General features: G+C 39.8%; 3 protein-coding genes and 1 non-coding gene across 7 annotated transcripts; all 4 read left to right on the forward strand.

The window, feature by feature from the left end:
* Nucleotides 1-487: 487 nt before the first annotated feature.
* On the forward strand, nucleotides 488-6,399 carry LOC108410891 (ribonucleoside-diphosphate reductase subunit M2). Of its 4 annotated transcripts, none has more exons than XM_017682208.2 (11): nucleotides 488-684; nucleotides 1,979-2,074; nucleotides 2,238-2,306; nucleotides 3,025-3,171; nucleotides 3,476-3,592; nucleotides 3,676-3,809; nucleotides 4,070-4,164; nucleotides 4,251-4,384; nucleotides 4,469-4,573; nucleotides 4,657-4,770; nucleotides 5,857-6,399. In XM_017682208.2, the coding sequence occupies exons 2-11, from the start codon at nucleotides 1,982-1,984 to the stop codon at nucleotides 6,007-6,009; spliced, it is 1,161 nt and encodes a 386-aa protein (XP_017537697.1). In that variant the 5' UTR covers nucleotides 488-684; nucleotides 1,979-1,981; the 3' UTR covers nucleotides 6,010-6,399. The 4 variants fall into 4 exon arrangements, with proteins under 4 accessions (XP_017537697.1, XP_017537707.1, XP_017537693.1 ...); XM_017682218.2 differs by having other exon boundaries at nucleotides 488-675; XM_017682204.2 differs by lacking the exon at nucleotides 488-684 and adding an exon at nucleotides 691-825.
* LOC119263353 lies at nucleotides 3,858-3,994 on the forward strand. The gene has a single exon (XR_005130267.1). It is a non-coding gene; the product is annotated as a small nucleolar RNA SNORD94 (small nucleolar RNA).
* Nucleotides 6,400-13,609: 7,210 nt separating the features above from the next.
* Nucleotides 13,610-17,673, forward strand: actc1a (actin alpha cardiac muscle 1a). Its single transcript, XM_017682183.1, has 9 exons — nucleotides 13,610-13,703; nucleotides 14,861-15,011; nucleotides 15,146-15,274; nucleotides 15,500-15,610; nucleotides 16,060-16,144; nucleotides 16,254-16,415; nucleotides 16,817-17,008; nucleotides 17,142-17,323; nucleotides 17,425-17,673. The coding sequence occupies exons 2-9, from the start codon at nucleotides 14,883-14,885 to the stop codon at nucleotides 17,566-17,568; spliced, it is 1,134 nt and encodes a 377-aa protein (XP_017537672.1). The 5' UTR covers nucleotides 13,610-13,703; nucleotides 14,861-14,882; the 3' UTR covers nucleotides 17,569-17,673.
* A 4,710-nt stretch (nucleotides 17,674-22,383) lies between these two features.
* On the forward strand, nucleotides 22,384-26,600 carry LOC108410420 (rho GTPase-activating protein 11A). Its single transcript, XM_017681487.1, has 9 exons — nucleotides 22,384-22,676; nucleotides 22,816-22,886; nucleotides 22,999-23,095; nucleotides 23,180-23,436; nucleotides 23,566-23,717; nucleotides 23,795-23,908; nucleotides 24,000-24,158; nucleotides 24,253-24,349; nucleotides 25,431-26,600. The coding sequence occupies exons 1-9, from the start codon at nucleotides 22,536-22,538 to the stop codon at nucleotides 26,173-26,175; spliced, it is 1,833 nt and encodes a 610-aa protein (XP_017536976.1). The 5' UTR covers nucleotides 22,384-22,535; the 3' UTR covers nucleotides 26,176-26,600.
* The last annotated feature ends 378 nt before the right edge of the window (nucleotides 26,601-26,978 follow it).

Raw genomic sequence — 26,978 nt, forward strand, 5'->3', positions numbered from 1 at the left:
GTGTTATAAAGTGTAAAAATGTGTATAAAGTGTTATTTTTTGTGTACTTTGTACGTGGTATCCGGGACCTGACAGTTAAATGCAATGTATGATATTTACTTGGTTTATTTACAATTTAAAATCCATAAATATGAAACTAAATTGTAGTTTTGTACTGTTCATTTTAATAGTCTAATTACCTTTATGCATACTAACCTAAACATTGTATGTGCTACTGCTCTGTGTATGAAAATGCTCTATAAATACAGTCCCCATTATTATTATTATTATTACTACTACTATTATTATTATTATTAATAACAATATTAATAATAATAATAATAATAATAATAATATAATGTGAAAAATAGTATGAAAGCCTAAAATAAAAACAGATTTTTCTAAAACTTAATAAACGGCTGAGTTTTTCACTTCTACGGTGTGCGGGTCTCATTGCCATCAGTTTGCCGCGGTTAAATCCTCCTGCCGGTAGGGGGCACTACTCGGAAAGCTGACAGCTAAGAGCGCAGAGTTTTCTCTTGTTCGTGCCGCTGAGCCGCAGAACGCTTGTGGTCTAACAAAGCTGGACGTTTTCGGGGCGGAACAGAAAATACAGACTTTTGAGAGGATTTATGAGGAATTCCTCAGGCTGCACTCGATCGTCAGCTCGATGCGTGACTTTACTATGAATGTTTTGTAAATACTGTCAGTTCTGCAAAAAAACCCAAACACCCTTATAAACACGGGACACTGGGCTTGTAGCTAGTTGGACGCGGGCTCTGCCTCTCTAACGTTAGGCGTTGGCTTATTTTAGCGCATCTGAGGTTGACGCCCAGCCGTTTAATAGTACGGATATTAAAAATTCATTTTTGTCAACAGTGTCGGAAGAGCAGAATCATATTTCAGGTTTTATGAATGACACTAATAGGTTAACTAGCTTGTCTGGCTGCTCCCGTATGCGACTTGTGCGGTTAGCTTTAGCAGTCGCGCCAAATTTGATCATTAATAAGACACAATTCATGCAAATACTTAGTATAAACTAGTATCTACATAAGGAAGGTGTTCATGACTCCGTCAGCTGAGGAGCTGTGTATAGATGATCTAACTGTGTTTGTGTTTACTCCTGAATCTGGCGGGAATCTGCTCACCAGGGCTGCTTTGTTATACGGCAGAAAAATGTCTAAATAGCTGTATTAAATCGCAAGCCCAGTGAATTATGCAACATTTCTCCACTTTATCTTGTAGGTGCATGGCTTGGAAGCTGTTGGTTATTTTTAAATGATTATTAATGACACAAGCCAGTGTGGTGTTAATCATTCCTTCTCTGTCCCCCTTATAGCTGTTTAAAAGTGACGTTTGAAGTAAAATAGTACATGTACAATTTTGCGTATATTTACAGAATTATCCCTATCTGTATCTGTTTTATTGTTAAATAGATAAAGTGGTATATTATGCATCTCTTCCCGCCTTTGTCGTTTAAAGCAGAGCAAGGGATCTTTTATTGATTATTACACACATAAACCTGCGTGTCATTTGTCATATTAGTGTTTTCTTGCGGTTTTGTGCGTGTTTGTATGCGGGTGCATGTGCATTTCAAGTGAATATGTGCTATTTATTAAACCTATTTGCTGATTTCTTTCTCAAAGCGCGCCTTTTTTACACAATCGAAGCAAACCGGTCACATATTTGTGTAGAACACAAAACGGCGTTTGAAAGTTCCCGCGATCCGCAGATGACGTTAGGGGTTCTGATTGGCTGCTAGCATAAGAAAATGTTAAATAGCCGCTCGGAAGTTCGCTCTCATTGGTCGGGCTGGATCGAGCGCCAAGAACTGAATAAAAAGGGAGCAGCTGGGAGATTTTCTCATTTAGTTTCATCCCTACGCTTAGGATTTTCTGCTCTGCGCTGTCTTTTATTTCTTAGCCTTTCACTCTTTGCTTTACTTTCTACCCTTTTTCGTGTTTTTACAGCGAGAACTTTTTATCTTTTCTCAAAATAGACAATGCTGTCCACTCGCTCTCCCCTCAAAGCCAAGAACGAAAACGGCGTTTCAACAAAAATGGACTCCCTGTCGCTGGTTGATAAAGAAAACACGGTAAGTAACGCAAACTGTGTTGCCTATAATTTGTTAGCAACGTTAAGTAACGTTAGGCAAGGTAATGGTTTTGGTTAAATAAGGCGGCGTAAGACGAGGTGCGGAATGCATGTTAAGTGTCTTGACTGTAGTCTGCGTTAAATAACAGTGTTTGTTCTCACAGCCCCCAAGTATGAGCACTTCAAGGATCCTGGCCTCTAAAACGGCGCGCAAAATCTTCGCTGACTCTGAGGTAAGTTTACCACTTCTTGGCGTCCATGGGCTCAGTCTGACTGCTCGGCCTTAAATACGCTTTAGAATGCGTTTAACTCAGAGGACCTCAGTGATATCGATGAAAACCGACTTAAAATCTCACCGTGTTATCCCTATAAAGTTGGCAAGGTCCCTCCTGTTTCCTGGTGTAAAATGAACTCTGAATGAGATGTAGTCTGTTTTCTAGCTGAGCTGTTGGCTAGTAAATGTCACTGAAGCTGCAGGGAGGCTAACCGGAACAGCTGACCCCTTTTTGGCGGTAGATGGCTTGCTAGCTAACCAGCTAGCCTATTGTGTCTAGTTAAATTTCACACAGGACCACAAAGGTGGAGCAAAGCTAACTATGCAACATTTTAAATGAACCAAAATAAGAATCTAGGTCAACTCGGTTTTCCTTAAATACTTTCCTTACTGTTGGTCTTTTTTTTTTTTCCCCGTCAAGTGTGGCTAGTTAGAAGATCTAACCTAACAGAGGGAACCACAAGCATTGATTAATTGCGGTCTTTAAAGCTATTTCAAGCGTGGTAAAGTTTAATGGGTTTTTCAGAACAGCTGTGCCATAGCTTTACAATAAATGATAACGCTGCAGGTTTTTGTTGACCAGAAAGATGGATTTAGTGCACGTTTTGTATGTTATACTGTAAATCTGCTGGATTATTTATTTTTGTCTCCTTTGCTTTCTGCCTTTCTCTTCAAAGGAGCAATCCAAACCCAAGAATGAGAGCGTGGGGGAAGAGCCCCTTCTGAAGGAGAACCCACGCCGCTTTGTCATCTTTCCCATTCAGTACCATGATATCTGGCAGATGTACAAGAAGGCAGAAGCTTCTTTCTGGACAGCTGAAGAGGTAAAGTAATTACACCCTATCTGCATGTGTGTGTATATACTTGCAAAATATTCAGCTGATAGTTTTGTGGTCAGAAACTGATCAATAATTTACGGACCACAGAGTTGGTGGTGCTGATGACAGTAATATTGAAAAGTCCATGTGAGGGCTTTGCAAGCTCAAGGCATATCAGTGTCTTTTTAAAAAAAATTATTAATGTGGAGTGAAAATAGTATTTGCAATCGTCTACTGTACATTACATTTGATTATTAAAATTGTGCAACAGTTATGTGATGTCCCATCTCAAACTTGTCTCCCCCTGCAGGTTGATCTGTCCAAAGACCTTCAGCACTGGGAGTCTCTGAAAGATGAGGAGAGATACTTCATCTCTCACGTGCTGGCATTCTTTGCTGCAAGTGATGGCATAGTCAATGAAAACTTGGTAAGTTAAAAAGCAAATATACATGCATGTCAAGAGCAAGGTGCTTTGTCAGTCACACTGACTTGTCATGTTTTCACCACTAGGTGGAGCGCTTCATGCAGGAGGTGCAAGTGACAGAGGCACGTTGCTTCTATGGCTTCCAAATTGCCATGGAGAACATTCACTCAGAGATGTACAGCTTGCTTATTGACACATATATCAAAGATCCCAAAGAGAGGTGAGTGTGGTGTGTGTGTGGGTTGTTTTTTTTCCCCTTCATGCTGAGAGGGCAGTGATGAGAAGCGCAGGGGTACGGACCTCAGCTGATGATGGGAGCTGAGTGTTGGTCCTATCCCAGATTAGTAGGCATGTGGTCAACTGTCTGGGAGGTGCCAACATGAAACAGTCGCTTTACTGAGCCCTGTAAAAGGAAACTATTTAATTTTTTTTTGTTATTTGCAGATAATGTTCACTAATCTCTTGATCTCTCACTCACAGGGAATACCTATTCAATGCCATTGAGACTCTTCCATGTGTGAAGAAGAAGGCTGACTGGGCCCTCAACTGGATTGGCAACAAGGATGCTAATTATGGTAACTTGAGTTCCTGTGTATTCTGCATCAGATTTACATTAAACAGTAGTTGGACAACAGTGTGACCCATTCTGTACTGTCTGTAGGTGAGAGAGTGGTGGCCTTTGCTGCTGTGGAGGGAATCTTTTTCTCTGGTTCTTTTGCTGCTATCTTCTGGCTAAAGAAGAGGGGCCTCATGCCTGGGCTCACGTTCTCCAATGAGCTTATCAGCAGAGATGAGGTAACACACTTCCACTATTAAAAGCAAGCAGTCATTCTTACCAATTCCAATGTGCAATATTTTGAAGTTGTCTTTTGATGTCAGGGTCTTCACTGTGACTTCGCCTGCTTAATGTTCAAGCACTTGGTGAATAAACCTTCTGAAAGAACAGTCAAGAAAATTATAATGAATGCTGTTCAGATTGAACAGGTATGCATCAACTACGTCCAAATTCCTGGTTTTGAGCTTTCTGCTAATGAAAAACTAACTTGACCACCTTTTACTGTTTCCAGGAGTTCCTGACTCAGGCTTTGCCTGTTAAGCTGATTGGCATGAACTGTGATTTAATGAAGCAGTACATTGAATTTGTGGCTGACAGACTGATGCTGGAGTTGGGTTTCAACAAGGTGAGGATATACAGATCAACCAGTCTGACCTCAGTGTCCCGATACTGAATGTGAACTCTAATACAACATTTAAATGGGGTTTTAATGAGGCTGAAGTCAACTTCATTCACCACCTTGTTTGAATTTTCTGGTTTCATCTTAAATGGTGGTGCAGCAGCTACATTCTGGCACCTCAGGACAAGAAGCTAAACAGTCCTGTGCCAGTCCAATATGTCTCACTGCAACGTGCAGGGTTGCAGATTGAAGCCACCCTATGGCGAGAGGCAGCTCTCGCCAACATTGCTCTTGGTGCAAGAATGGTCACTCACCTGTGGGTTCAGAGACACAAAGTTAAATTCCACATCCTACTTTGGGGCAGTCGTGGACTGGCGGTTAGGGAACCAGCCCTGTGACTGGAAGGTTGCTGGTTTGATCCCCTTGGCTGACGGTTCATGACTGAAGTGCACTTGAGCAAGGCACATAACCCACAATTGCTCTGCAGGTGCCGTGGATAGGGCTGCCCACTGCTCTGGGCAAGTGTGCTCACTGTCCCCTAGTGTGTTCACTAGCTTGCATGTGGTTTTCACTGCATGGGTGGGTTAAATGCTGAGGTCTAATCTCAGTGTGCACAGTAACAAATGGTTGTAAATTCTAAGCTGTCTTAAAAAAAAAAAAAAAAAAAAGCTGACTTTAGCTTCATAGTTTTGTCTGACACTTTCACATAATTTTGTACCCTAGCATAACTAGTCAGAACTGTTTCTTCAAAACCAATGTCCACACTTATTTTGTTGACAAAGACTGGCTGTGAACTCACTGTAGCTACCATCTTAACATCTGTGTAACCACATCTGCATAAACTAGTAACAGTTACAGAAACTCATGTGAGTGCAAACTTTGATATGAAAATGATTATGTGGAGGGGAATGAGCATCACGCCATTTTGAGAATGTTCAGTTTTGATTTGACAACACTTGATGTCTGCCACATACCTTAAGAGTAATGACACTTAACTGATCCTGTATACAAATAATTTAACTGAATTCAGCTCATTGAGTATTGACTTCGTTTTTGCTGTAATTTAACTCTTTTGGATGATGCCTTTTGTAGATTTACAAAGTAGAGAACCCCTTTGACTTCATGGAAAACATTTCCTTGGAGGGGAAAACCAACTTCTTTGAGAAGCGAGTAGGAGAGTACCAGAGGATGGGGGTCATGTCTGGACCCACAGACAACACCTTCAGGCTTGATGCGGACTTCTAAACTTGAATGGAAAGTGAATGGACGCTTGTAAATCTAACACTTGAAGAGGTGATGGTCCACAGAGCACCTCAGTTTCTTACCAACATTGTCACTTGTCAGGACTGCTGGAACATCATGACTGCTGATGGACTTCGCAGTGTAGATGTTCTGTTAAGCATGTGGTTGGTTGTTTTTAAAAAGCTTTTGGAATGTGTAAATTCCAAATGCAGTAAAGCTTTTATATATTTTTTTCCCCCTTTTTTTATTGTAACTTTCTACAAATGGTGCTGATTAATTTATAGCTTGTACAAACAGCCTTTCCTGCTTTAAATACTGCTTTCTTAATGCCTGACCTTCCAGCCTTGCTTTCGTCTTGATGCTGTTAAAGATGTAAATAAATTTTTCATGGAAGATGCGCGTCAGTTTATTTTGTAATACGGTGATATGAGCCCTTGCCTAAGATTGTTAGTGAGTGTGTGTGTGTGTGTGTGTGTGTGTGTGTGTGTGTGTGTGTGTGTGTGTGTGTGTGTGTGTGTGTGTGTGTTTTGGTTTTGTTGTGTTTTTTTTTTGTTTGTTTTTTTTTCTTCCCCCCCCCCCCTTGCTCTAAATGTTAAGTCCAAGTTTAAAGTCGCAGACATATTTACATGTGAAGTGGGGGATGTGTATGTGTGAGTCTCCACCACCCCCCTTGCTCCACACACAGACGTGGCTCAGCTTCCTTTGATTTAAATTGGGGGCCTTTTTGCTTTTTAAATGTTCTCTTCTAGTTTTATTGCAGTTAAATGAATGCATTGATCAGTTTAACACTCTTAGGGTTTCAGCAGTCACTGAGAGTGGAATAGACCATGTCTGCTATAGACTTCACAAATGGTTTTCATAGGTGGTATGGGGGGGGGCTGTATCCTTGTGTACAATTAGTGCACACCTGTAATGGTAGATCGCAAACATGGAAACTTCCAAAGCTCTTGATGTATTTATAGCTATAGTTATCTGGAGCACTCTTGGAATGGGCTGAAGCAGCCAACCATCCACTTTCTAGGGGCTCTGAACATACTACACATGGCAGAGTGGGCTTTTACTTGTCCAGCCTCACCCAAGGAAACCTTAAGCAATTAAATGCCTACTTTGTTTATTGGAATAGTTTGTATTGTTTATTTAGGATTTTTTTTAAAGACTGTTTTCTATTGTGTGACTGTACAAACTTCAGTACACAATCAGTCTTGCCTGTAAGCTGCCACAGTAGTTTAATTGGATGGACAATGGGAATCTTTAAAGGGGAATTCCACAGATTAAAACTTTTTTTTTTACATAATTAAATGGTTAAGATGTAAACAAAGTCGTTCAGAGACGACATTGAACTGAACTGAGAATTGTTCACTGTGGTGGTGAAAGGTAATCAGACATTAAAAGATGCGTCACAAAGGTTATAAAGAGGAAATGCTTTTGAATGTGCTAAATGCCTGAAATGCTCTGAGGTGTTTTTGTATAAGGTTTTGTCTTAAAACCTAAAATGTATTTTTAAGTGCCATTCATGGGCACTCATGGCCATACAGAGCATTGTAAGACAAAATAGACCCCATAGAAAACTCTCAAGACATGTGTAGGTTCACTGGTCCTTTTGTATAGTAAATAAAATAATGAAGTATTGGCATTGTCAATCACATCACAATCCCTGGTTCCTATCACCACCACTGTGAATCAATCTGAGCCTCTTTACTGTGAGAACCACTCTGACTGACACAATCATTTCAATGATTGAATTATGCAGAACATTTGAAAACTTGGTGGAATTCCCCTTAAAGAACAGCTCCACTCTAACAATACATTAACACTATTAACTAGGCATTAGGGGAGACCCAGTGTGTGTCTGTATTTACTGGGTTCATTATTAAGAGGCAATATTTCTGTGAGTATTCCTGACTAGTGTGCCTGTCATCATGCTGTCCTGAAGGTATGCTGCTGACAACAGCTGCTTTAGCTACCACACTGACACACAATAGATCTGGTTAATGTACAGTATGTCATGAGATGCTTATCAGAAACAATCCACAAGGAATATCTGGAAATATTCCAGCATAGTTGGATGTCAGTAGGATTTGAATAATAGAACAAGCCAGAGCAGAGTAACAACTATATTTACAGTCTTGCAGATAACAAAACCGCTAGAAACTGACTGATCTATTCAACAAAAATAACTCACTGAGAACTTTTTGTTTTTGTGATACTTTTAAAAGACAAACCAACAATTTAAACTTAATCACAAACCACAGAGATGCCAAATTACAACTTCAGCTACTACACTGGTGTTTGAGCACCATGGGCTGGTTCTCTAGACAGATTAAATCCAACTCAAAGTCTTAAAAGGGCCTTTGGTTTTCTCTGTTTGGTGTGAATACCCCACTCTCTGACCATCCTGGCTTAAAGCCAAGTCACAAACAGGTTGGTCAACAAACCATTGCCTCCAACACTGTGAATGTTTTTTAAAAAACATTTGTGGCTAACAGCTGCCACGCTGTAGATTAGGGTCTGTTCAAGCAGGAAGAGCAGCTGTGAGGCCAATTCAGCACCTCTCTGTGACCTTTTAAGGACATATGTCCCCACAAACACACTAGTGTTGGTTATCTCTTTCATCTGACCTGTGTTGCTGACCACTCAGTCTTCTTCAGAACAACAGCTTACTTGTTATATTAATAGCATCAAATCTAGTAAACAAGTCTGCCGACTATGTGGAAGCTTAGATATAAAGGGGAATCCCACATTTTTCCAAATTTTCTGGGTCATTAGATTATTGAAATGTAAACTAAGCCATTCTAAGTGGTTTGGTGCTCAGTTTTAAAGAAACTGACCAGATAATTTCACAGTGGTGGTGATATAAAACAGACATCCGAAGCTCTTAGTGCTTCTAAAAGCTCCTTCACAGAAAGATATTGAATTATACAGTGAGAAAAATATACAGTGTTTCCTGATATCTAAGCAATCTTTTATGTTAGTTTTCTGATAACATTTTGGCTTAAACATATTTATTAAAAGCAGGTCATTGTGAGGTAAAATAGTTATATAAAATATGTTTCTGTATGAACTATTTCATCAGTATTTTTCAATTTTACATGTAAAAACAAAAAAAAAATGTGTGGTTCACTGATGGTTTTGGGTAGTGAATACAATAGCTATATACTGCACTGTTTCCCCACAATGAAACATTTCACATCAAACCATTTTGATTGTTTATGTTGACAGTTCCCTGCGATGGACTGGCGACCTGTCCAGGGTGTATCCTGCCTTCCGCCCGAAAGACTGCTGGGATAGGCTCCAGCATCCCCCCGCGACCCTGACGGAGAAGCGGCTTAGAAAATGGATGGATGGATGGATGGATGGATGTTGACAGTTGAATTAGTAGTTATTAGAATGTAGAAGTTTAGAAAATGGTAAAATTCCTCTTTAAATATAGGCACTCCTATATATAGGCAGTTAATTTAACTGTAACTTTTCAATAAAAAAAAAACTGCAAAGATTTTGATCAGATTTACAGGTATTTGCTAATTGTTAATGTAAATTTTACTGCAGGTCATTCAGTTTTGTAGTTTTTAAAAGGAATTTTACATAACTAAGTTGTTGAAATATAAACAAAGTCATTCAGAGTGGTTTGACGTGAAATGGTTATTGTAGAGTGATGTAATGATTAGGATATCTTTAGTGGTTGTGATGTATAATATAGCAAACACAGCCGTTTCATTTGACTTATTTTACTATCCAAAATGACCAGTGAACCAACATGGGTCATTCGTTTATATATATATAACCTTGATGATGGTAAAATAGTGGTCAATCTGAAAAGTCAGTTTCCTGTAGAGACAATTTTACCTTAGAACACCCTGCATGCACTTCTCCAGCATGAATGTATTAGATATCACGCAAAACATTTGGATGTCCTGTTTTTTTTAAAACATAGCATTTCACAGGATACCACACTGAATGATTTTGTTTATATCTTAACCTTTTAATTATGCTGAAAATGGAAGGATTTCCACTTTAATGTGTTTTAAAAATTGCCAACTGATAAAAGAAAACAAGCTAACATGGGACATTTGATGTGCAGTGTGCAATTCTGTGCAGGGGGAGCGCCTCATGTGATCACTTTGTTTCAAAATGTCAGCTTTACACTAAATGCATTTATCACAGAGAGGAGGTGTACATAATGTTTACAGGGAAGCCGTTTGAAACGGCCCCACTGCCTGTGGCACCGGTGTGAATATCATCGGCCATGCAGGGCCTGAGCTGATCAGAGCTATTCTCAGCTGCCATTATCAGCCTGAGTACATGAGAGTTCAAGGGAATCCTTGAGGATTGTGCTCACTAACTAACTATGTGTTCGGTGTGAAAATGTTCTAAATATAGCTCCTCTAACCCCGAGAACTGGCCTTCGTGGAGCTCAAAAATGCTCACACATAATCCGAGTATGGCACAACTCAGTGGAACACAGGTCTGTTGAATAACTCATTTCATTTTAAATAGCACTGGCTAAGAGCGCAACACTCCAAGAGTAGAAACTACCGTCAAATAGTCTAGGTCATCGTCTTTTACTTCCTTGTCTGGAACAAGACATTAATGAATTAATCACAGGGAAATACTGTATTGTTATTGTGATACATTACATCACAACATGTATTGTGGATGTCATGTTCTAAAGATGAATTCCACCTATAATTCATAATAAAGCATAATTCAGTTGGTGAGACGTAAGCAAGGTCATTTAGAGTGGTTTGATATGAAATGTTCTCTTCTAGAGAAACTTACCAAGTCAGAAGTGCTCATAGCGGAGTTGATGGGAACCAGACATCCAAAGACTTTAGTGCTTCTACTGCCTCAAATACCTTATGGAAGGTTATTAGTAGAAATGGTTATGATTTATGACACTGTGTCTGAGATATTGTTTTACAATAGATTTAATCAAAGCTTTGGCCTGAACCATAAGTCCATTCATAGTGGAGGGACATATGCAGGGTGTTTAGGTAAAATAGTGCTCAAAGAAAACTTATTTTTTTATAGGATTCACCGTTACCATCATAAACTTGATGCATAAAAATCAACCTAGAAGACCTAGTGTAGGTTCACTGCTGGTTTTGGATAGTAAATAAAATGTATGTATTTGTGTTGTGACTGCTGGTTCCCATCACCACCAGTGTATACAAAATCTGTCTGCAAATTTCTCTGCAAGGTATCATTTCTCATCAACACACTCTAAATGGCTCTGTTTACATCTGAGCAAATGCATTATGCAGAAAATTTAGTCACGTTGGTGGAATTCCCTTTTAAGTTGGGGTGTTTAATTTAAGTGGCATATATATGACTATTTATTTATTTTAATGTAATTAATATCAAACAGATTGTGCCATGCTACAATGTGGCGAGAGAAAACAACATACTCATAGTACTGTCACATCAACCTGCTGAAGCATCACATGATTGCTCTGCACTCTATGCTCCTGGACACATTTTATGCAAATAAGCTGAGTAGCGTTCAGTTAGATTGCTGATGTGGCACATATGTAGTTGATATGTAGCCAAGCTACATGCTGAGATTTATCATGTGAATGCAGACTGAATAGGGGACATAACAGTTAAAAAAACGATTGTGTTCAAAATATAGGATGTTGTAACATTCATTTTTAGTGTAAAAAATAATAGGCCACAAGTATTCCCTGTGTTTCATCTTGGTGTGATGAAAGTTAACCAACAAGAATTATCCTGTCTAAGAATGCCATACATATACCACACACTTTAGGTCAAATCTGTATTTCAAAACTATTATTAAACAATGTCTCGGTCTCTCTCAGTGTATATATCAGGCATAAAGCATGTCAAGTTAGGAGTGTTGATCTAGGATCTGTTCCCATCAGTAAGAACACTATTAGTAAGACATGCATCTGAATCCAAATCAGCACTAAGAAGCTTTGTGAATACAGGCCATTAATTACATTTTTGCCATATTGCCCACCCGTACAAATCTTACATTTTGGCATATTGGGCTTCATTTACTAATTGTTCTTAAGAAGAAATTTATTTTTAAAACCCACTCACTCAATCACATTCTGACATTCACAAGTGTTTTCTGATTTGAGATTTGCTCTTAGGTAAGAACACACTAAAGAGCACAAAGATGTGACCAATTCTATAGTTTCAGAACACAGGTCTTTTTCTTAAGTCCTTTCTCAAGAACAAATATAAGAAAAAACTTAGGAATATGTTGTTGAATAATACATTGTTGAATAAGGCCCATTGTTTTTTCAGAACTCCTCAAAACATAATAGGAAGCTCCTGGTATGAAATAGGCCAACTTCCAAAAACAGCAAGGAAATAAAGCCTAGTTTCCTCATTGGGCTCAGAGAGGGCCACGCAGGGCTGACGAAAAAAGGAGCTGGAGCAGAGTGGCTAGTGTTGAGGAACTACGCTAATGGGCGCCTGGGGACACCTGTTATTCACTATGACCCTAAAAGGAGACGCCTGAGCCAATCAGAACGAGGCAGCTACAAACCATCCAGAGAGCTGTTGCAGAGGAGGGACAGACACCCTCATCCATAATGCCTCCCCTCACCCACCTAAACCCCACCTCAGCTGTCTGGCGTGTTTTAGGCCCCATCATGCATACCACCTCTCTGGCCAACTGACACAGGCAACATTGCGCAGCAAAGTGACTGGTTCCTTCGCTAGACAATCTTAGACCATCTGATGTTACAGTGCATGCACCCCCCCCCCTCAGACGCACTCCTGACCGATGGTATCCCAGCGCCATTTTTCTAAGCCTGAGTGGAATCGTGACTGTAATATTTCCTAGATCACTTTATGAGATGTGATTACATTGCATCTGCACTGGCCCCAGTGCAAAGTGCAAAGTGAGACAACTTCCTCCTCGTGCTTATTACAAAATAAATAAAAGACTGTCACGACTGTCAATCATACTGAACCCAGTCCAGACTGCAATGTATACAGTTATAAGATAGAAAATCTTTATTAAAATGTAGTACACTGTAAATACAAATGTTTCACTTCATAATTCAATGCTTAATTGAGCTGTTATTTAATAATACTAAACTATGGAAAGCTTGAATGTGACATCAAATAAATATAAGTGTTTAAAGCCTAAATGTCACATGATTATTTCCAACAATGCATGAGATTAAAGTGATCAAAACCTAAACTTTTGGATTTACAGTGTAATCCACATTTTTTATAAAACTACTTTTTCTGACAACATCTGGAATTAGGTAACCAAAATGCAAATGACAGAGTCATATTCATTCATTCACATTTTTGAAAATGTAATCATTTTTATTTTTTGGTGGTAAAACAAAACCTGTAACTCTTTAACTGCCTTAGAAATGATAAAAGATTGAAGACCCAAAGTAAAATAAACCGCAGGTCACTACATTTTTTTTTTCTCTCAACAGAAGTGAATACAGTTCTCCACTGTTTATTTTTTGCTACAGGGAGGGCCATCTGTCACCTAAGAAACCTCACTCCATTTTTGTGGCGTCCTGTCGCAGAAGATCTGGTATTCACTTACTAGTGGGACATTTTTTAGAAGTTCTTATTTGGTCATGTGTGAACTCCTGAGACCGCCCCTAACCCTCAGCCCTCTGCCTACCATCATATTTAAGGGGCATCCCTAACCCTCACACTTTGTCCCAGTGGAATCTCCAGTCTTGCGGTACAACTTGGTGAGTGCCTTCTACTGACTTTATTTCCGTGGACTGCTGCAGGGAAGAGAGAGCTGAACAGGGTTTCGTACAGTGTTAGGATGCTAAAAACTCAACCATCTACATGGGAAGACCACTCTGATTTACATATTAGGCCTTTTGTTGGTCTCTCTATACCCTCCGGTGCAATGGTTCTTTGGATTAATGCCACAGAGGAGCCACTTTTGCTTCCCTAAAGAAACGTTTAATGGATGGTTCTTTGAAGATGAGATGTACAAACATGGAGAAGCTTGAAGAACCTCAACATAAGGTTCTATAATAAAGTTTTTTTTCTGAAGTGTGCGACCAAGCCAAGAACCAAGCCTGGACCGTTTATTGTTAAAACTGTATAAAGACTAGTAGTGTTCTGTGGAGAAATGGTCTTCTATAAGAAGCCAACAGTAGAAAAAGAGGGGTCAGGAAGGAAAGGTGAATCTGTAGACTGGAGAAGTGATGGCTTACTGAATAGTAGTTCTGCCATTCAGGTTAAATATGTAAACATTGTCTTGTACTTTAGTGGCTGAATTACAGTTCAGCTCTGCCAGAAGTCTGGGCCTTATTACTACTGAGGATTTGAGTGGGGGAATTTGTCAATGGCAGCAGTGGTACAGCACATGAGTTAGTATGTGTGGACAGCTGAGCCAGGTGCCTGCTGTCACTTGTCAAGCGACAAACTCCTTCAGCTGTGAAATAGCTTTAGATAGGGGGCTCAGTAGGGGGAATGACAGAAGCTGATGCCAAAAATAGCATTCTACTCTGGGGGACTGCGCTATGCCCCTTTTTGGCCTTATTGTTCTAGTCTGAAGTCATAGCTCACTGCATACTGTGAGTTCTACAGTTGGCTGCCATTGTGGTGACTGAACAATAGCTAAACAATATGATTGTTTAATCATACATTAATACATTAATGTATATTAATGTAATACATTAATAGCATTTAATGTATGAATGTTCAGTACATTTTAAGCTTGTATTTTTAAGTTGCCCTACAAAATTTACACTATAAAAATGTATTAAACTAATTTGTTGCATAGCCAGGGTCGGTAAAGAAATTATGCTAAAAGAACTGCAGCAATTTTTGCTAGTCTTCCACCATTCGCTACCAGCATATTTTAATTGTCATCTTTTTTGCTTTAAAGACCATCCCAGAAAAGACCAATCATGTGTGACGACGACGAGACCACCGCCCTTGTGTGTGACAATGGCTCTGGCTTGGTCAAGGCTGGATTTGCCGGTGATGACGCACCCCGTGCTGTCTTCCCTTCCATTGTTGGAAGGCCCCGTCACCAGGTAGGCCAACGACAGCTCAATACAACACAATAATTGTGTTCAAATTTAATGGAGACATTTTAACACAAGCTTGTGTGCACTCAACACCCAGAAGAATGCTCAATGATTTCTGATGGGTAACTTTTCCCCAACAGGGTGTGATGGTGGGTATGGGTCAGAAGGACAGCTATGTGGGAGACGAGGCCCAGAGCAAGAGGGGTATCCTTACTCTGAAGTACCCCATTGAGCACGGCATCATCACCAACTGGGACGATATGGAGAAGGTACTGGTGACTCAAAGACCTCTAGAACATCAATATGAGCACAGACTAATTATTTTACAAATTACAAATAGCAATGTTAGTTCCACTGCAGTCTGTATAGGCTTATAGTTTTAATCAAACCAAACTACATGAACCTGAACTAAACTACATGAATCTGTCAACTTTAGCTAAATGAATTGTAAGGTTTCTGACCCTTTTTCTTCCTTTCTTGTTGCCCTTTTTCAGATCTGGCACCACACCTTCTACAATGAGCTGCGTGTGGCCCCTGAGGAACACCCCACTCTACTCACAGAGGCCCCCCTCAACCCCAAGGCCAACAGAGAGAAGATGACCCAGGTGAGAATAGACCTCCAATGTATACTAAACTAAGAGTGGATGGAATGGCAAAGACATATTTCAAGGCATTTTCACAATAAAACAATATATAAAATTCGATTTTTCTAAAGTTTAACTGGACAAAATGCAAAAGCTGTGCTACATGTAAAACATTTTGATAATTAAATGTTTACAACGATAAACTGTTTAAGAAGGAACAAGAAGAAAAGTAAACAAATGATAAAAATGTAATAAAATAAGATTAATAAGTCAATTGGTTTTATGGAACATGCAGTTGCTCAATGGTAGAAGTACAGACAATATCCATATTTGACTTAGAGAAGCATATTATGGTGTGATTTATCATAATAGTAATTACGATTGTCGTACTGTCTATCCTATACGAACATTAAACTCTAATTGTTCATTATTGACAGTACTGAAAATGACTGGCCTCCTGTTTCTTGTAGATCATGTTTGAGACCTTCAACGTCCCTGCCATGTATGTGGCCATCCAGGCTGTGCTGTCCCTGTACGCCTCTGGCCGTACCACTGGTGAGTATCCCTCAAAACTGAAACCCTTACATTCAATCATAAACTTGTCTGTACTTTATACAGAATCTGATTGTATTTACATGATCTTTGTCTATACTGTGCTTCACAGGTATTGTGCTGGACTCTGGTGATGGTGTGACCCACAACGTCCCCATCTATGAGGGTTATGCTCTCCCTCACGCTATCATGCGTCTGGATCTGGCCGGTCGTGACCTGACTGACTACCTGATGAAGATCCTGACTGAGCGTGGCTACTCTTTCGTGACCACTGGTGAGTATAGAAAAGAGTAACAGGCCATTAGAACACCCAAATAATTCTCTTCAGATTAAAGGTGCACTCTGGCCAAAGTAGCTAGTCTTTAATCTGTTGCAAACATGGCTACCAATTCTTTAATATACCAAATAGTGACAGTTCTGTATTGAATGCTAAATGCTAGTGCTAAGTATTACTTTTAGGTCAGAATGCCCCTTTAAGTCAAACCATAGAGACATATGAAGTACATACCTAGATTTTTAGGTATGTACTTAGGATTTTTAATGAACTTTAATTCTAAACCATTTAGAAGGAATGTCCAAAAGAAAACTTCAGAAAAGCTTAATAATTAAGAGATAGAAATGCTGTCTTCATGTACAGACCTTGGGAAGTAACTCACTGATACTTGTTTTCTATAGCTGAGCGTGAAATTGTGCGTGACATCAAGGAGAAGCTGTGCTACGTGGCTCTGGACTTTGAGAATGAGATGGCCACCGCTGCCTCTTCCTCCTCCCTGGAGAAGTCCTATGAGTTGCCTGACGGCCAGGTCATCACCATTGGCAATGAGCGTTTCCGCTGCCCTGAGACCCTCTTCCAGCCTTCCTTCATTGGTGCGTCTTGCCTGACCATGATACTTTATGATACTGTGACCTGCTATTGGCATGGCCAAGATTCTATATATTATCAGACATTGTTAATTACATGCATCACTGATGTGCTTTTCCCTGCTGCTCTACATTCTAGGTATGGAGTCTGCTGGTATCCATGAGACCGCATACAACAGCATCATGAAGTGTGACATTGACATCCGGAAGGATCTGTACGCCAACAACGTCCTGTCTGGTGGTACCACCATGTACCCTGGTATTGCTGACCGTATGCAGAAGGAGATCACTGCTCTGGCCCCCAGCACCATGAAGATCAAGGTAAGAGGCCAAGCAGTTTAATGAAGCCACACTTCAAAAGAGCAGTGTGAATCTTATGCCTGTTCAATATGCTCTCTGATCATTTCTCTCCTTCTGTCCAGATCATTGCTCCCCCTGAGCGTAAGTATTCCGTCTGGATCGGTGGCTCCATCCTGGCTTCCCTATCCACCTTCCAGCAGATGTGGATCAGCAAGCAGGAATATGATGAGGCAGGCCCCTCCATTGTCCACAGGAAGTGCTTCTAAACATCCTATACCACCAATCCAACTACCTATCTGTCTGAATTTGTACCGTTCCATTTATTGTATATACATGTACTGTTGTAATAAAAATTGTTTCCTGTAATAGTACTCAAATCTCTCTGCCTTTAATTTCTCCCCAGTTAAACTCATATTACGTATATAAATATAAAGCACACACACACACACACACACACACACACACACACACACACACACACACACACACACATACATACATACATACATACATACATATATATATATATATATATATATATATATATATATATATATATATATATAACAAGTTGAATTTGCAAAGCTTAGTTAGGGCTGGGCAGTCATGGGCTGGAGGTTAGGGAACCGGTCCTGTCAGGTCGCTGACAATACTTGACTGAGTTGTCCTTGAGCAAGGCAACTGCTCCCCGGTTGGTGCACATAGAGCTGTCCACCACTCCGTTGGGCAAGTGTGCTCACTGCCCCCTAGTGTATGTGATGTTTCACTTCATGGATGGGTTAAATGCGGAGGTGAAAATTCCCCATTGTGGAACTAACAAGACTCTCATAATCTTAGTAGTATTTAAAATTTGAAGACATGCCTGGCATATGTCAGTGCTGCTATAATAGATCAAGTGACAGACATCCATGTCCTTTGCCCACCAATTGTAACAGTAAATTTAATAGACCGTTTTGAGTCTATCTCAGACTTATTCATAGCCTTTAAGGCCTAAAAAGTCTTAGAGCTTATAATCTGTCTATTCTACTATTAGACCTGTCCATTAAATTACTTTGTAATGATATTTAAATTTGCACATGAATCCTTGCATTGTTAGCTGTTTAAGAATCATGATACACTACACTCGTAATGTACACAATACAATAAAGCAACTGAAAAAAATACAATAAATTATTGCAATGGTAATAGAGGAGCAGAAGATACGTCATCATCTGTCAGGTGGTCAGAGAATTGCACAAGATGTCAGCTTCTTATGCAAATGTAATTGACTATCATTTTTCTTTACGAACAAGCAGTGGTAGTGCTGGTATTAAAGGGGTATTCCATATTTAAACTACAATATAATATGTTATTTGTAATGTTATGCAGTATTCTATAACACAGCATCTCATCCCTCAGCATCATCAATTTGACAGAATTCATTATTTTATATCGTTTCATGTTTTCACTACAATACACAGCAGTCTCAAGTAAAGAAACAATAATTCTGTCTTTATTTAACAAAAAAATGACACCTGACAGATGTTTTTTTTAGCATTTCAGCTAAAGAAAAAACTGAAGTAAAATATAGAGCCAGCTCTCTTGCTAACTTTAGATTTTAGCTTTTGTCCTTCTCCTCTAAACATGAGCTATTTCTGTCATTTGAGTGATCTATTCTCACCACTGCAATGATGATTTGAATACAAGGTAGTTAGGGGGTGGCCTCTGCACTAGGCAAAGATAGGCAGCCACCTAGGAAACACATGAGCCAAGGGCCCCATAAAAATACAAGTCAGATACTGCATGTGTTGATGTTAAAAAAAACCTATACTGCATTTCTAAAAGTATTCGCTTGTCTGCCTTCACACACATATGAACTTGAGTGACATCCCGTTCCTAATCCATAGGGTTTAATATGTCAGCCCACCCTTTGCAGCTATCACAGCTTCAACTCTTCTGGGAAGGCTTTCCACTAGGTTTAGGAGTGTGTTTATGGGAATGTTTGACCATTCTTCCAGAAGCACATTTGTGAGGTCAGACACTGATGTTGGACGAGAAGGCCTGGCTTGCAGTGTCCACTCTAATTCATCCCAAAGGTGTTCTATTGGGTTGAGGTCAGGACTCTGTGCAGGTCAGTCAAGTTCTTCCACACCAAACTCGCTCATCCATGTCTTTATGGACCTCGTTTTGTGTACTACTGCGCAGTCATGTTGGAACAGGAAGGAGCCATCCCCAAACTGTTCCCACAAAGTTTGGAGCATGAAATTGACCAAAATCTCTTGGTCTGCTGAAGCATTAAGAGTTCCTTTCACTGGAACTAAGGGGCCGAGCCCAACTCCTGAATAACAACCCCACATCATAATCCCCCCTCCACCAAACTTTACACTTGGCACAATGCAGTCAGACAATTACCGTTCACCTGGCAACCGCCAGACCCAGAGGCATCCATCGGATTGCCAGATGGAGAAGTGGGATTTGTTACTTCAGAGAAAACGTCTCCAATGCTCTAGAGTCCAGTGGCAGTGCTTTACACCACTGCATTCGACGCTTTACATTGAGCTTGGTGATGTAAGGCTTGAATGCAGCTGCTCAGCCATGGAAACCCATTCCATGAGGCTCTCTATGCTGTTCTTAAACTAATCTTAAGGCCACATGAAGTTTGGAGGTCTGTAGCGATTGACTCTGCAGAAATGTGGCGACCTCTGTGCACTATGCGCCTCAGCATCCGCTGACCCTGCTCCGTCATTTTACGTGGCCTACCACTTCGTGGCTGAGTTTCTGTTGTTCCCAATCACTTCCACTTTGTTGTAATACCACTGACAGTTGATTGTGGAATATTTAGTAGCGAGGAAATTTCACGACTGGACTGGACCACAGATGGCATCACAGTACCGCGCTGGAATTCACTGAGCTCCTGACCCAGTCTTTCACAAATGTTTGTAGAAGCAGTCTGCAGGCCTAGGTGCTTGGTTTTATACACCTGTGGCCATGGAAGTGATTGGACCACCTGAAATCAATGATTTGGATGGGTGAGTGAATACTGTTGGCAATATATGAAAATATACATACATTTGGAAAAAAGCTGTTATTTGCGACTGTAGTGATTATTTATGCTACCCCAAGCCTCTGTTCATGCTTAAAATGAAATAATAATCCATGCTATACATGATGACACAACTGCATAACTGCATTTTGGGAGTTGAGAGGGAAAACGTTAGCATTAATATTAGCACAGAGAGCTCCAATGTATAGATAACAAGATAACAATGGGATTACGCTATTTATTACTTCTCTGAAAACAATAATCATCTCTCTCTACCAATCACTTTAAATCTGCTCTGTAATCAAATGTCTCATTATATCATTTTGCTTGTTTTAAGCACTATGTCTGAAAACAATGAGCTGCCAAAATAGAGATATAATTTCAACAAAGAAAATGCTTAAAACAAGTTGAAAATGTCCAAGTAAAATACTATTTTAATATTGTTTCAACAACCTCAAAATGAGAAGTAATAGATAAATCCACTATATTAAATATATAATTTTTTGCAACTTGTGTGTAACCATGAGGCTCAATTCCAGTCAATTCCAGCCTAAGACGCCCGAATCGCTAAATCCCCTGGATACCTTCTACAATTATGCGGCTAGATATTTGGCTTCGTAGTAGTAACATTAGCTATCTGCCTTCTTTCTTTAATAAATAAATAAAAGAAAATTCAAAACAGCCTGGCCGCTAAAAAAAATGTAAAGGAGTTATGCATCCAAAACTGTGTACTAACATACTAAGTATGTCAAAAACAGTGCACCATCAATATATATAATAGTCCATTCATTGCTGTAGCGTATGTAGTACTGTAGTATGAGCTTTTGGATCCAGATCTAGTTTCACAAAGGTTCCTCTCACCCTTAAGATACGTCATCAGAAATCTTTAAACAGGAAAATATCACTTTAACACGGCCGTGAGGTGGCTATAATTTTCTGGATTCTTCTATTGAGATCACAAGATAGTTAAGTCATGATCTCAAGATAACAACTTTTGTCATCTCAATATCAAAGATAATTAAGTTGTGATCTCAAGATAACGATATTTGTTATCTCAAGACCACAAAATCATTAAGTTGTGATCTCTAGATAACAGTCGGGAGAATTATAGCCAATTACTTCATGGTCTCCCTGGACTTCTTTAGAGGTTACTGCAGCACGGTCGCAATGATGCGTGTTAACATATTTACAACAGATGTAGTGATTACAAGTAATTAAGTATCGTCTAGAGCGTCCCTTTAACATGAATTAATTTTTTAAAGCACTCGCTAACCATAACGTCTGGCCAGAGAACTTGTACAAAGGAGAATTTACCGCTTGGCAATGTCTTCGGGTTTGCGCTCCTAAGCGCGTCCAAAATGGGTTAAAACGCAGCATTTGAGACAATTCATAGTTTATAAATGCTTAATCTTTTTAATGTAAAAGAATTCATTTACTTCCTGAACACTGGAGATCATAAAACAGTTTAATAGCGTTCTTTTATTTGTAAGAGCTTTTAAACTCCAGTTAAAACGACACCTCATGTACATTCGTGACGTCTGTGAGCACAAACAGCCAATGAGCTGCTCCGCTCGCCAACCAATCAGCGCTCCTTAGCGGTAACGCCAACGATCTGCTGCCCCAAGGAAATATTTTTATAATATATAAAATATATATTTTCTTTGCTTTTTGTGAAATACGTCCTTATACGTTCTAAAATTAAAGGAAAGTTCAGGGTGAGTGATTAGAAACTATTTTAACTTCCCGTTTTTAGCTGTTGAGCTCCATTTACTCCCATTCATTGAGGACTCGCTCGCGGGCGCCCTCTGCTGTTTAACGGTCCTGTTTTCTATATGAGGCCAGGCTCCTCATAAGCCGGCTCTGGTCTTGCGTCGGTCAGTAGTTTGGTTACCAGCTACTGGCATCTTGTACTGTAGCTAGTTATCTTGTTTTGACTCCCTACCTAGTGAACTGTTTACCTGTGTTTTTCTAGTTAAGGCTTAGGGAGGGAGGAAACAAGTGACGCATTGAGAACGTAACCGCCTGCCTTTGACAGAATAAGAAGAGACCACGCCCTTACGATCGTGTTAACGCCATGTTAATTAGTTTACGCTAGCTTCACAAGCGACGGAATAACTGCCAACCGCTAGCGTTAAATGTCTCCCGTGGGTGATATTTGCTTCATATTTTATTCAAGAAGTGAGACAAATACAAAATCAAGTGCGGTGCGAAATGAAAACCGTCGACAAAAATGTGCTGCGAGTAGTTGTGTTGAGGCGCCTGCGTTCAGTATACGGAATTCACGTCAAGAAGAAGAGACTTTCTGAAAGGTTTGAAAGCAGGAAAACATGGGAGACATCAGCGTCTCCACGGGTAAGTCCAAGGCCTCACTAAATATATTGACAGAGCAGGCGAAGCTTGAGGACCCACATAACAGATCAGGTAATGCAAATAGGAAAAGAGGGTTCATTAAACTATTCGAACAAATGTGTCTTTTCATTCTTTTTTTCAGGTCAAGGTGTTTGGTGTGCCTCTGCATCACTTGCGTATGAGGAACATACCTGGTTATGGTTTGGTACCATGGTAAGTCCGTTGAAGAACACTGACACTACCTAAACTTGAATGTCTTCAGATGTGTATGATGGGTTCTTATTGTATCATTACTTATTTTTTATTTATTTATTTTTTTTACTAGTTTCTTAGTAGATTCTTGTAAGCATCTGTTGAATCATGCTGGCTCTGAGGGCCTGTTCAGAAAATCCGGCTCTGTTGTGCGTCTGAAGGCCTTAAGAGTGAGTAACAGGGCATTTGTGGACATTGTAGCCAAAGTTAAAGAAGCCTAGAGACAAACATACACATTTCTAAACTTCCAATAGGCAAGGCTTGACAAAGGAGAAGACTGTTTATCCACCGCGCTGCCATGTGATTTGGCCAGTTTGGTGAAGCAGTTCTTCTACGAGCTTCCGTGTCCGGCTCTTCCTGCAGCTTTGCTCCAGGCCTTCACGAGTGCTCAGCGGCTGCCCACTGAAGAAGAGCGGAGCTCAGCCACTCAACTTGTGTCCTGCCTTCTGCCTGAGATTAACTCATCTACTCTCCGCTTTTTCTTTATTTTCCTTAAGAACGTCTCTCTCAGGTATGTGGTCTGAAGTATGCTGCCATCAAAAAAGCTACATGGTGCTTGAGGCTTAACTTTTTGCTTCATTTTTGCTGGATATTGGGTTGAAAAATGATTTTAAATCCAGTTTTACTCTTTATCTTTTAGGGCTTCTGTGAATAAAATGGACAGCTACAACCTGTCAGTGGTCCTTGCTCCAAACCTCTTTCGCTTGCACAGTACTCCTGAGTGGAATGATGCGTGCCACAGACTTTATATTGCTGTTATTTGCACACTCATAGAAAATGCTCACACTTTTGGTATGTTATTGTCGTTTCTCAGACCAGTCTGTGCTAAATATGAGTAATAGTGGAAAACTGTTTTTATTTTTCAAAAGGTGTGGTTCCTGACACTATTGCTAGGAATGAACTTGCTTTAGTGGATTTCCATCCACCATATGATACGGACCCTCACTTTGGGTGGAAGAGCAAAGGAAGAAGACCTTCAGAAGGTAGTGCATATGAGCCAAAATCTGATCTATGATTCTTCTGTTGAGTTATAACTAGCAGCCCTCCTCTAATATTGTGCCTGTCTGTCGGCAGTTCTGTCATTAAGCGCAGCTGGGACTCCAAACCCAAAGGGGAGGATTCTGTCCGATGGTGCTGGTGATGAATTTTCCTGCAGGAAACAGAAGTTTTTCAGAAGAAATTTAGGAATAGTGCCAAGTGTTTTGTTTGGCTGTTGTTACAATTCTTCCTCAAGTAAATATATTATGCTATATGGAGTACTTTTTGGCTAATCTAGTTATTAACAGAGAGTGCTTGGATACTGAATTGGAACATATTTACTCCGTAGAGGAACAAGATTCAAGTCCTCCTGCTGCTTTGAACAGGCAATTTAACAAATCTGCCCAAAGAGGAACCTGTAGAAGGGTGTGTAAAAATATGAAAAGGTAGGTATGAAACCACAGCTAACTGAGATTTCAGTTTATTTTCTCTCAGCATCACACATTACTTAAAATTGAATAGAGGTGATACAATATTCGTTGCAGTTGGGGGGTGTGGGTGTGGGGACGTGCAGGAGCAGCTGTACGTAAGCCTATGGACTGTTTCACACATACTACTGTGTAACCTGAGCGAGGTGGTTATGTGACCACTTGCATGCATTGGTCATTCACAGTGTTGTGCTGTGAAATGGTACAGCAGTCTTCTACAGACATCCTTTCTCTAAATGGGTAGATGGTTAGATCAGTTACTTTTCTCAGTAAAATATGATTCACAAGAGAGCACACGCTTTTTATACTTCAGTACATTTGATACACTTGACAGCTTTCTGACTGGGCAGTCGTTTCAAGTCTGGTAGATGAAAACTTATGTACAGCACAAAATGTTCAGCTAATATTGTTTGTTCAATTTTCTGTGTCTTGCTGCATGATGTGTGTGGCACACATAAAAAATGCTACTGTAAATGCTAATAAATTCTAAATGCTCCTGCTATGGAGACACATCTAGTATGTAATGACACACTGCTCAAGCCAGCTGTGGAAACGTTGTGACCTCTTAACATGAGTGCCAAAATAAAAAGCAGGATGTCCTGAGCTACTCATGTCGCACAGAGGTGGATTGTGTGAAACAAGCTTGTGTTCTCTGGAGCAATGAAGCTCCTTCCAGTATTTTTAGAATGAGCTGGAATGGCATTGGTGATTCAGAATGCAGTCAAATGCTCACAGCAATATTCGAGCATCTATTGTAAAGCCTTCCCAGAGAAGTAGAGGCTGCTACTGCAGCTGAAGAAGGGCAAACTCCCTATTTATACCTATTATTTTAGATTGAGACTTGGACAAACAAATGTTTGCAAACTTTTGGACATAGTTTAGATGGGTGCTGGCCAAGCGCTCCACATGATAACCTGTTTCTTCTGTGGATAACTTCAGTAGACCTTTTAAGTATTTCTTTGTCTTTTACAGTAAGAGGTCACAAGTAGGGGTTTTCTATGGAAAGCTTGATGAATGTTGACTTCTCTGTTTCTGATAGAGATATATCCAACACTTTTGGTTGTGTTGCATCAAGTCCAAGAGAAAAGACCCTTCCAGAGTCACCTGTGGCTTCATGCTGGCTCCAGCCCTACCAGGACACACCTGTTGGCCTTTGTCTGAAGAAGCAATATTCTCAACTAGAATCTGTCTCTAACAAACCACGAGCCATCAGAAGTGTCTTCAAGACACTTTTCTGCACTCCGGCCACAGACAGTCCAGAAAACCAGCAGTTCCTTACTCAGGATGAGCTCTCTCTTCCACTGTGCAATTCAATTAGTACCTCCACATGTTTGGAAAGTAATGTGATTAAAAACACTAGCACCACCATAAACCTGGAAGAACAAAGCACACCAGTTGTTGCTGCTGAGCAAAGACGAGCAAATGGAGAAAAGGAATCTATCCTTCATGTGAAATGCTCAGATTCTAAACGTTTGAGAAAATTGACCAGCAAGTTGAATTTACTTTCTTCTTCATCCAGCCGACTGGTAGCACTTGAGGGCGATGCAGGTAGCCTACAGGATACTTTTGGAGTTCGTCTGATGGAACTGAGTAGCTTTAAACCATTGAATAAAGCAACACCAAGGAATTCCAAAGTGAGGGTGGTGGATCATGTTGAAAAATTTGATAAGCTTCAGGTAAAGCCACTGGTACCTAAAGTGATTCGGCCTCCCCTTAAATTTCAGCGCACCCCTGTTTACCAGTATGTTAAGCGGATCAACTCTCGTATGAGAGAGGCAAAATGATCAGCGTTCAGCCATCAAACTGTGAAAGTAGTTTTCATTTCACCAAACTGCATTCGTGAATATGACCTATAAGGTAGATCATAAAGTAGAACATGGTGTTGACTTAAAAACTAAAGATCAGAACCAGACTTGTATATAAATATTGTTTTGTATGTGTGCGTGTTTAAAGTACAAAGCCCACTAAGAGGGTGGAAAAAATACAATTTTACAATTTTAATGATGCCTCTTGTTTGACAGCTGTGTATTTGGATTTTCTTTTTATTAAGGAGGCCATCATAAGCAATCTTAAATATGGTTAGGCCATAGTTAGCTTGAGGTTTGCTGAAATAGATGAGGAACACAACTGTTTTTTTTATATATGTCAGAGTTTTGGGTTTTTTTTGTTTGTTTTTTGCTCAGCATTTCATGTTAAATGTGATATAATATCCAAGCACCTTTTGTTTAAAATATTTTTTTGCAGGAAAAAAATAAAAATGGACAGATCTTAATTACAATGTGCTGTGTAAATTCCATATATATATATATATATATATATATATATATATATATATATATATATATATATATAAATGGATGCCATGTTCTAATGAAAGCATGGCAAGTTAGATAATTAAATAGAGGTTACCCTTAAACAAACCCCGTTACTTTAGAATAGCAGGGCGCACCTTACGGCTGTTCGATTCCAGAAATTGTGGAGTCGACTCCATTTTTGATTCAAAGTCAATGAGTCGATTCCACACAATTATCTGGGTTCCAAAAGCCAAGACATAAAGAAGGGCATTTGACATTGTGACATTGTTCTT

This window comes from Pygocentrus nattereri, chromosome 4 (assembly GCF_015220715.1).
Source record: "Pygocentrus nattereri isolate fPygNat1 chromosome 4, fPygNat1.pri, whole genome shotgun sequence".
In the NCBI taxonomy this organism is placed as follows: domain Eukaryota; kingdom Metazoa; phylum Chordata; class Actinopteri; order Characiformes; family Serrasalmidae; genus Pygocentrus; species Pygocentrus nattereri.

Bases quoted from the DNA above. Each gene is read 5' to 3' on its own strand.
- LOC108410891 (XM_017682208.2), top strand. From the start codon at position 1,982: ATGCTGTCCACTCGCTCTCCCCTCAAAGCCAAGAACGAAAACGGCGTT. The intron at 3,593-3,675 runs GTAAGTTAAAAA...TTTCACCACTAG, and splicing joins GCATAGTCAATGAAAACTTG to GTGGAGCGCTTCATGCAGGA. The intron at 4,385-4,468 runs GTAACACACTTC...TTTTGATGTCAG, and splicing joins AGCTTATCAGCAGAGATGAG to GGTCTTCACTGTGACTTCGC.
- actc1a (XM_017682183.1), top strand. From the start codon at position 14,883: ATGTGTGACGACGACGAGACCACCGCCCTTGTGTGTGACAATGGCTCT. The intron at 15,275-15,499 runs GTACTGGTGACT...GCCCTTTTTCAG, and splicing joins ACTGGGACGATATGGAGAAG to ATCTGGCACCACACCTTCTA. The intron at 15,611-16,059 runs GTGAGAATAGAC...TGTTTCTTGTAG, and splicing joins ACAGAGAGAAGATGACCCAG to ATCATGTTTGAGACCTTCAA.
- LOC108410420 (XM_017681487.1), top strand. From the start codon at position 22,536: ATGAAAACCGTCGACAAAAATGTGCTGCGAGTAGTTGTGTTGAGGCGC. The intron at 23,909-23,999 runs GTAGTGCATATG...GTCTGTCGGCAG, and splicing joins AGGAAGAAGACCTTCAGAAG to TTCTGTCATTAAGCGCAGCT. The intron at 24,159-24,252 runs GTAAATATATTA...TTTACTCCGTAG, and splicing joins TTGTTACAATTCTTCCTCAA to AGGAACAAGATTCAAGTCCT.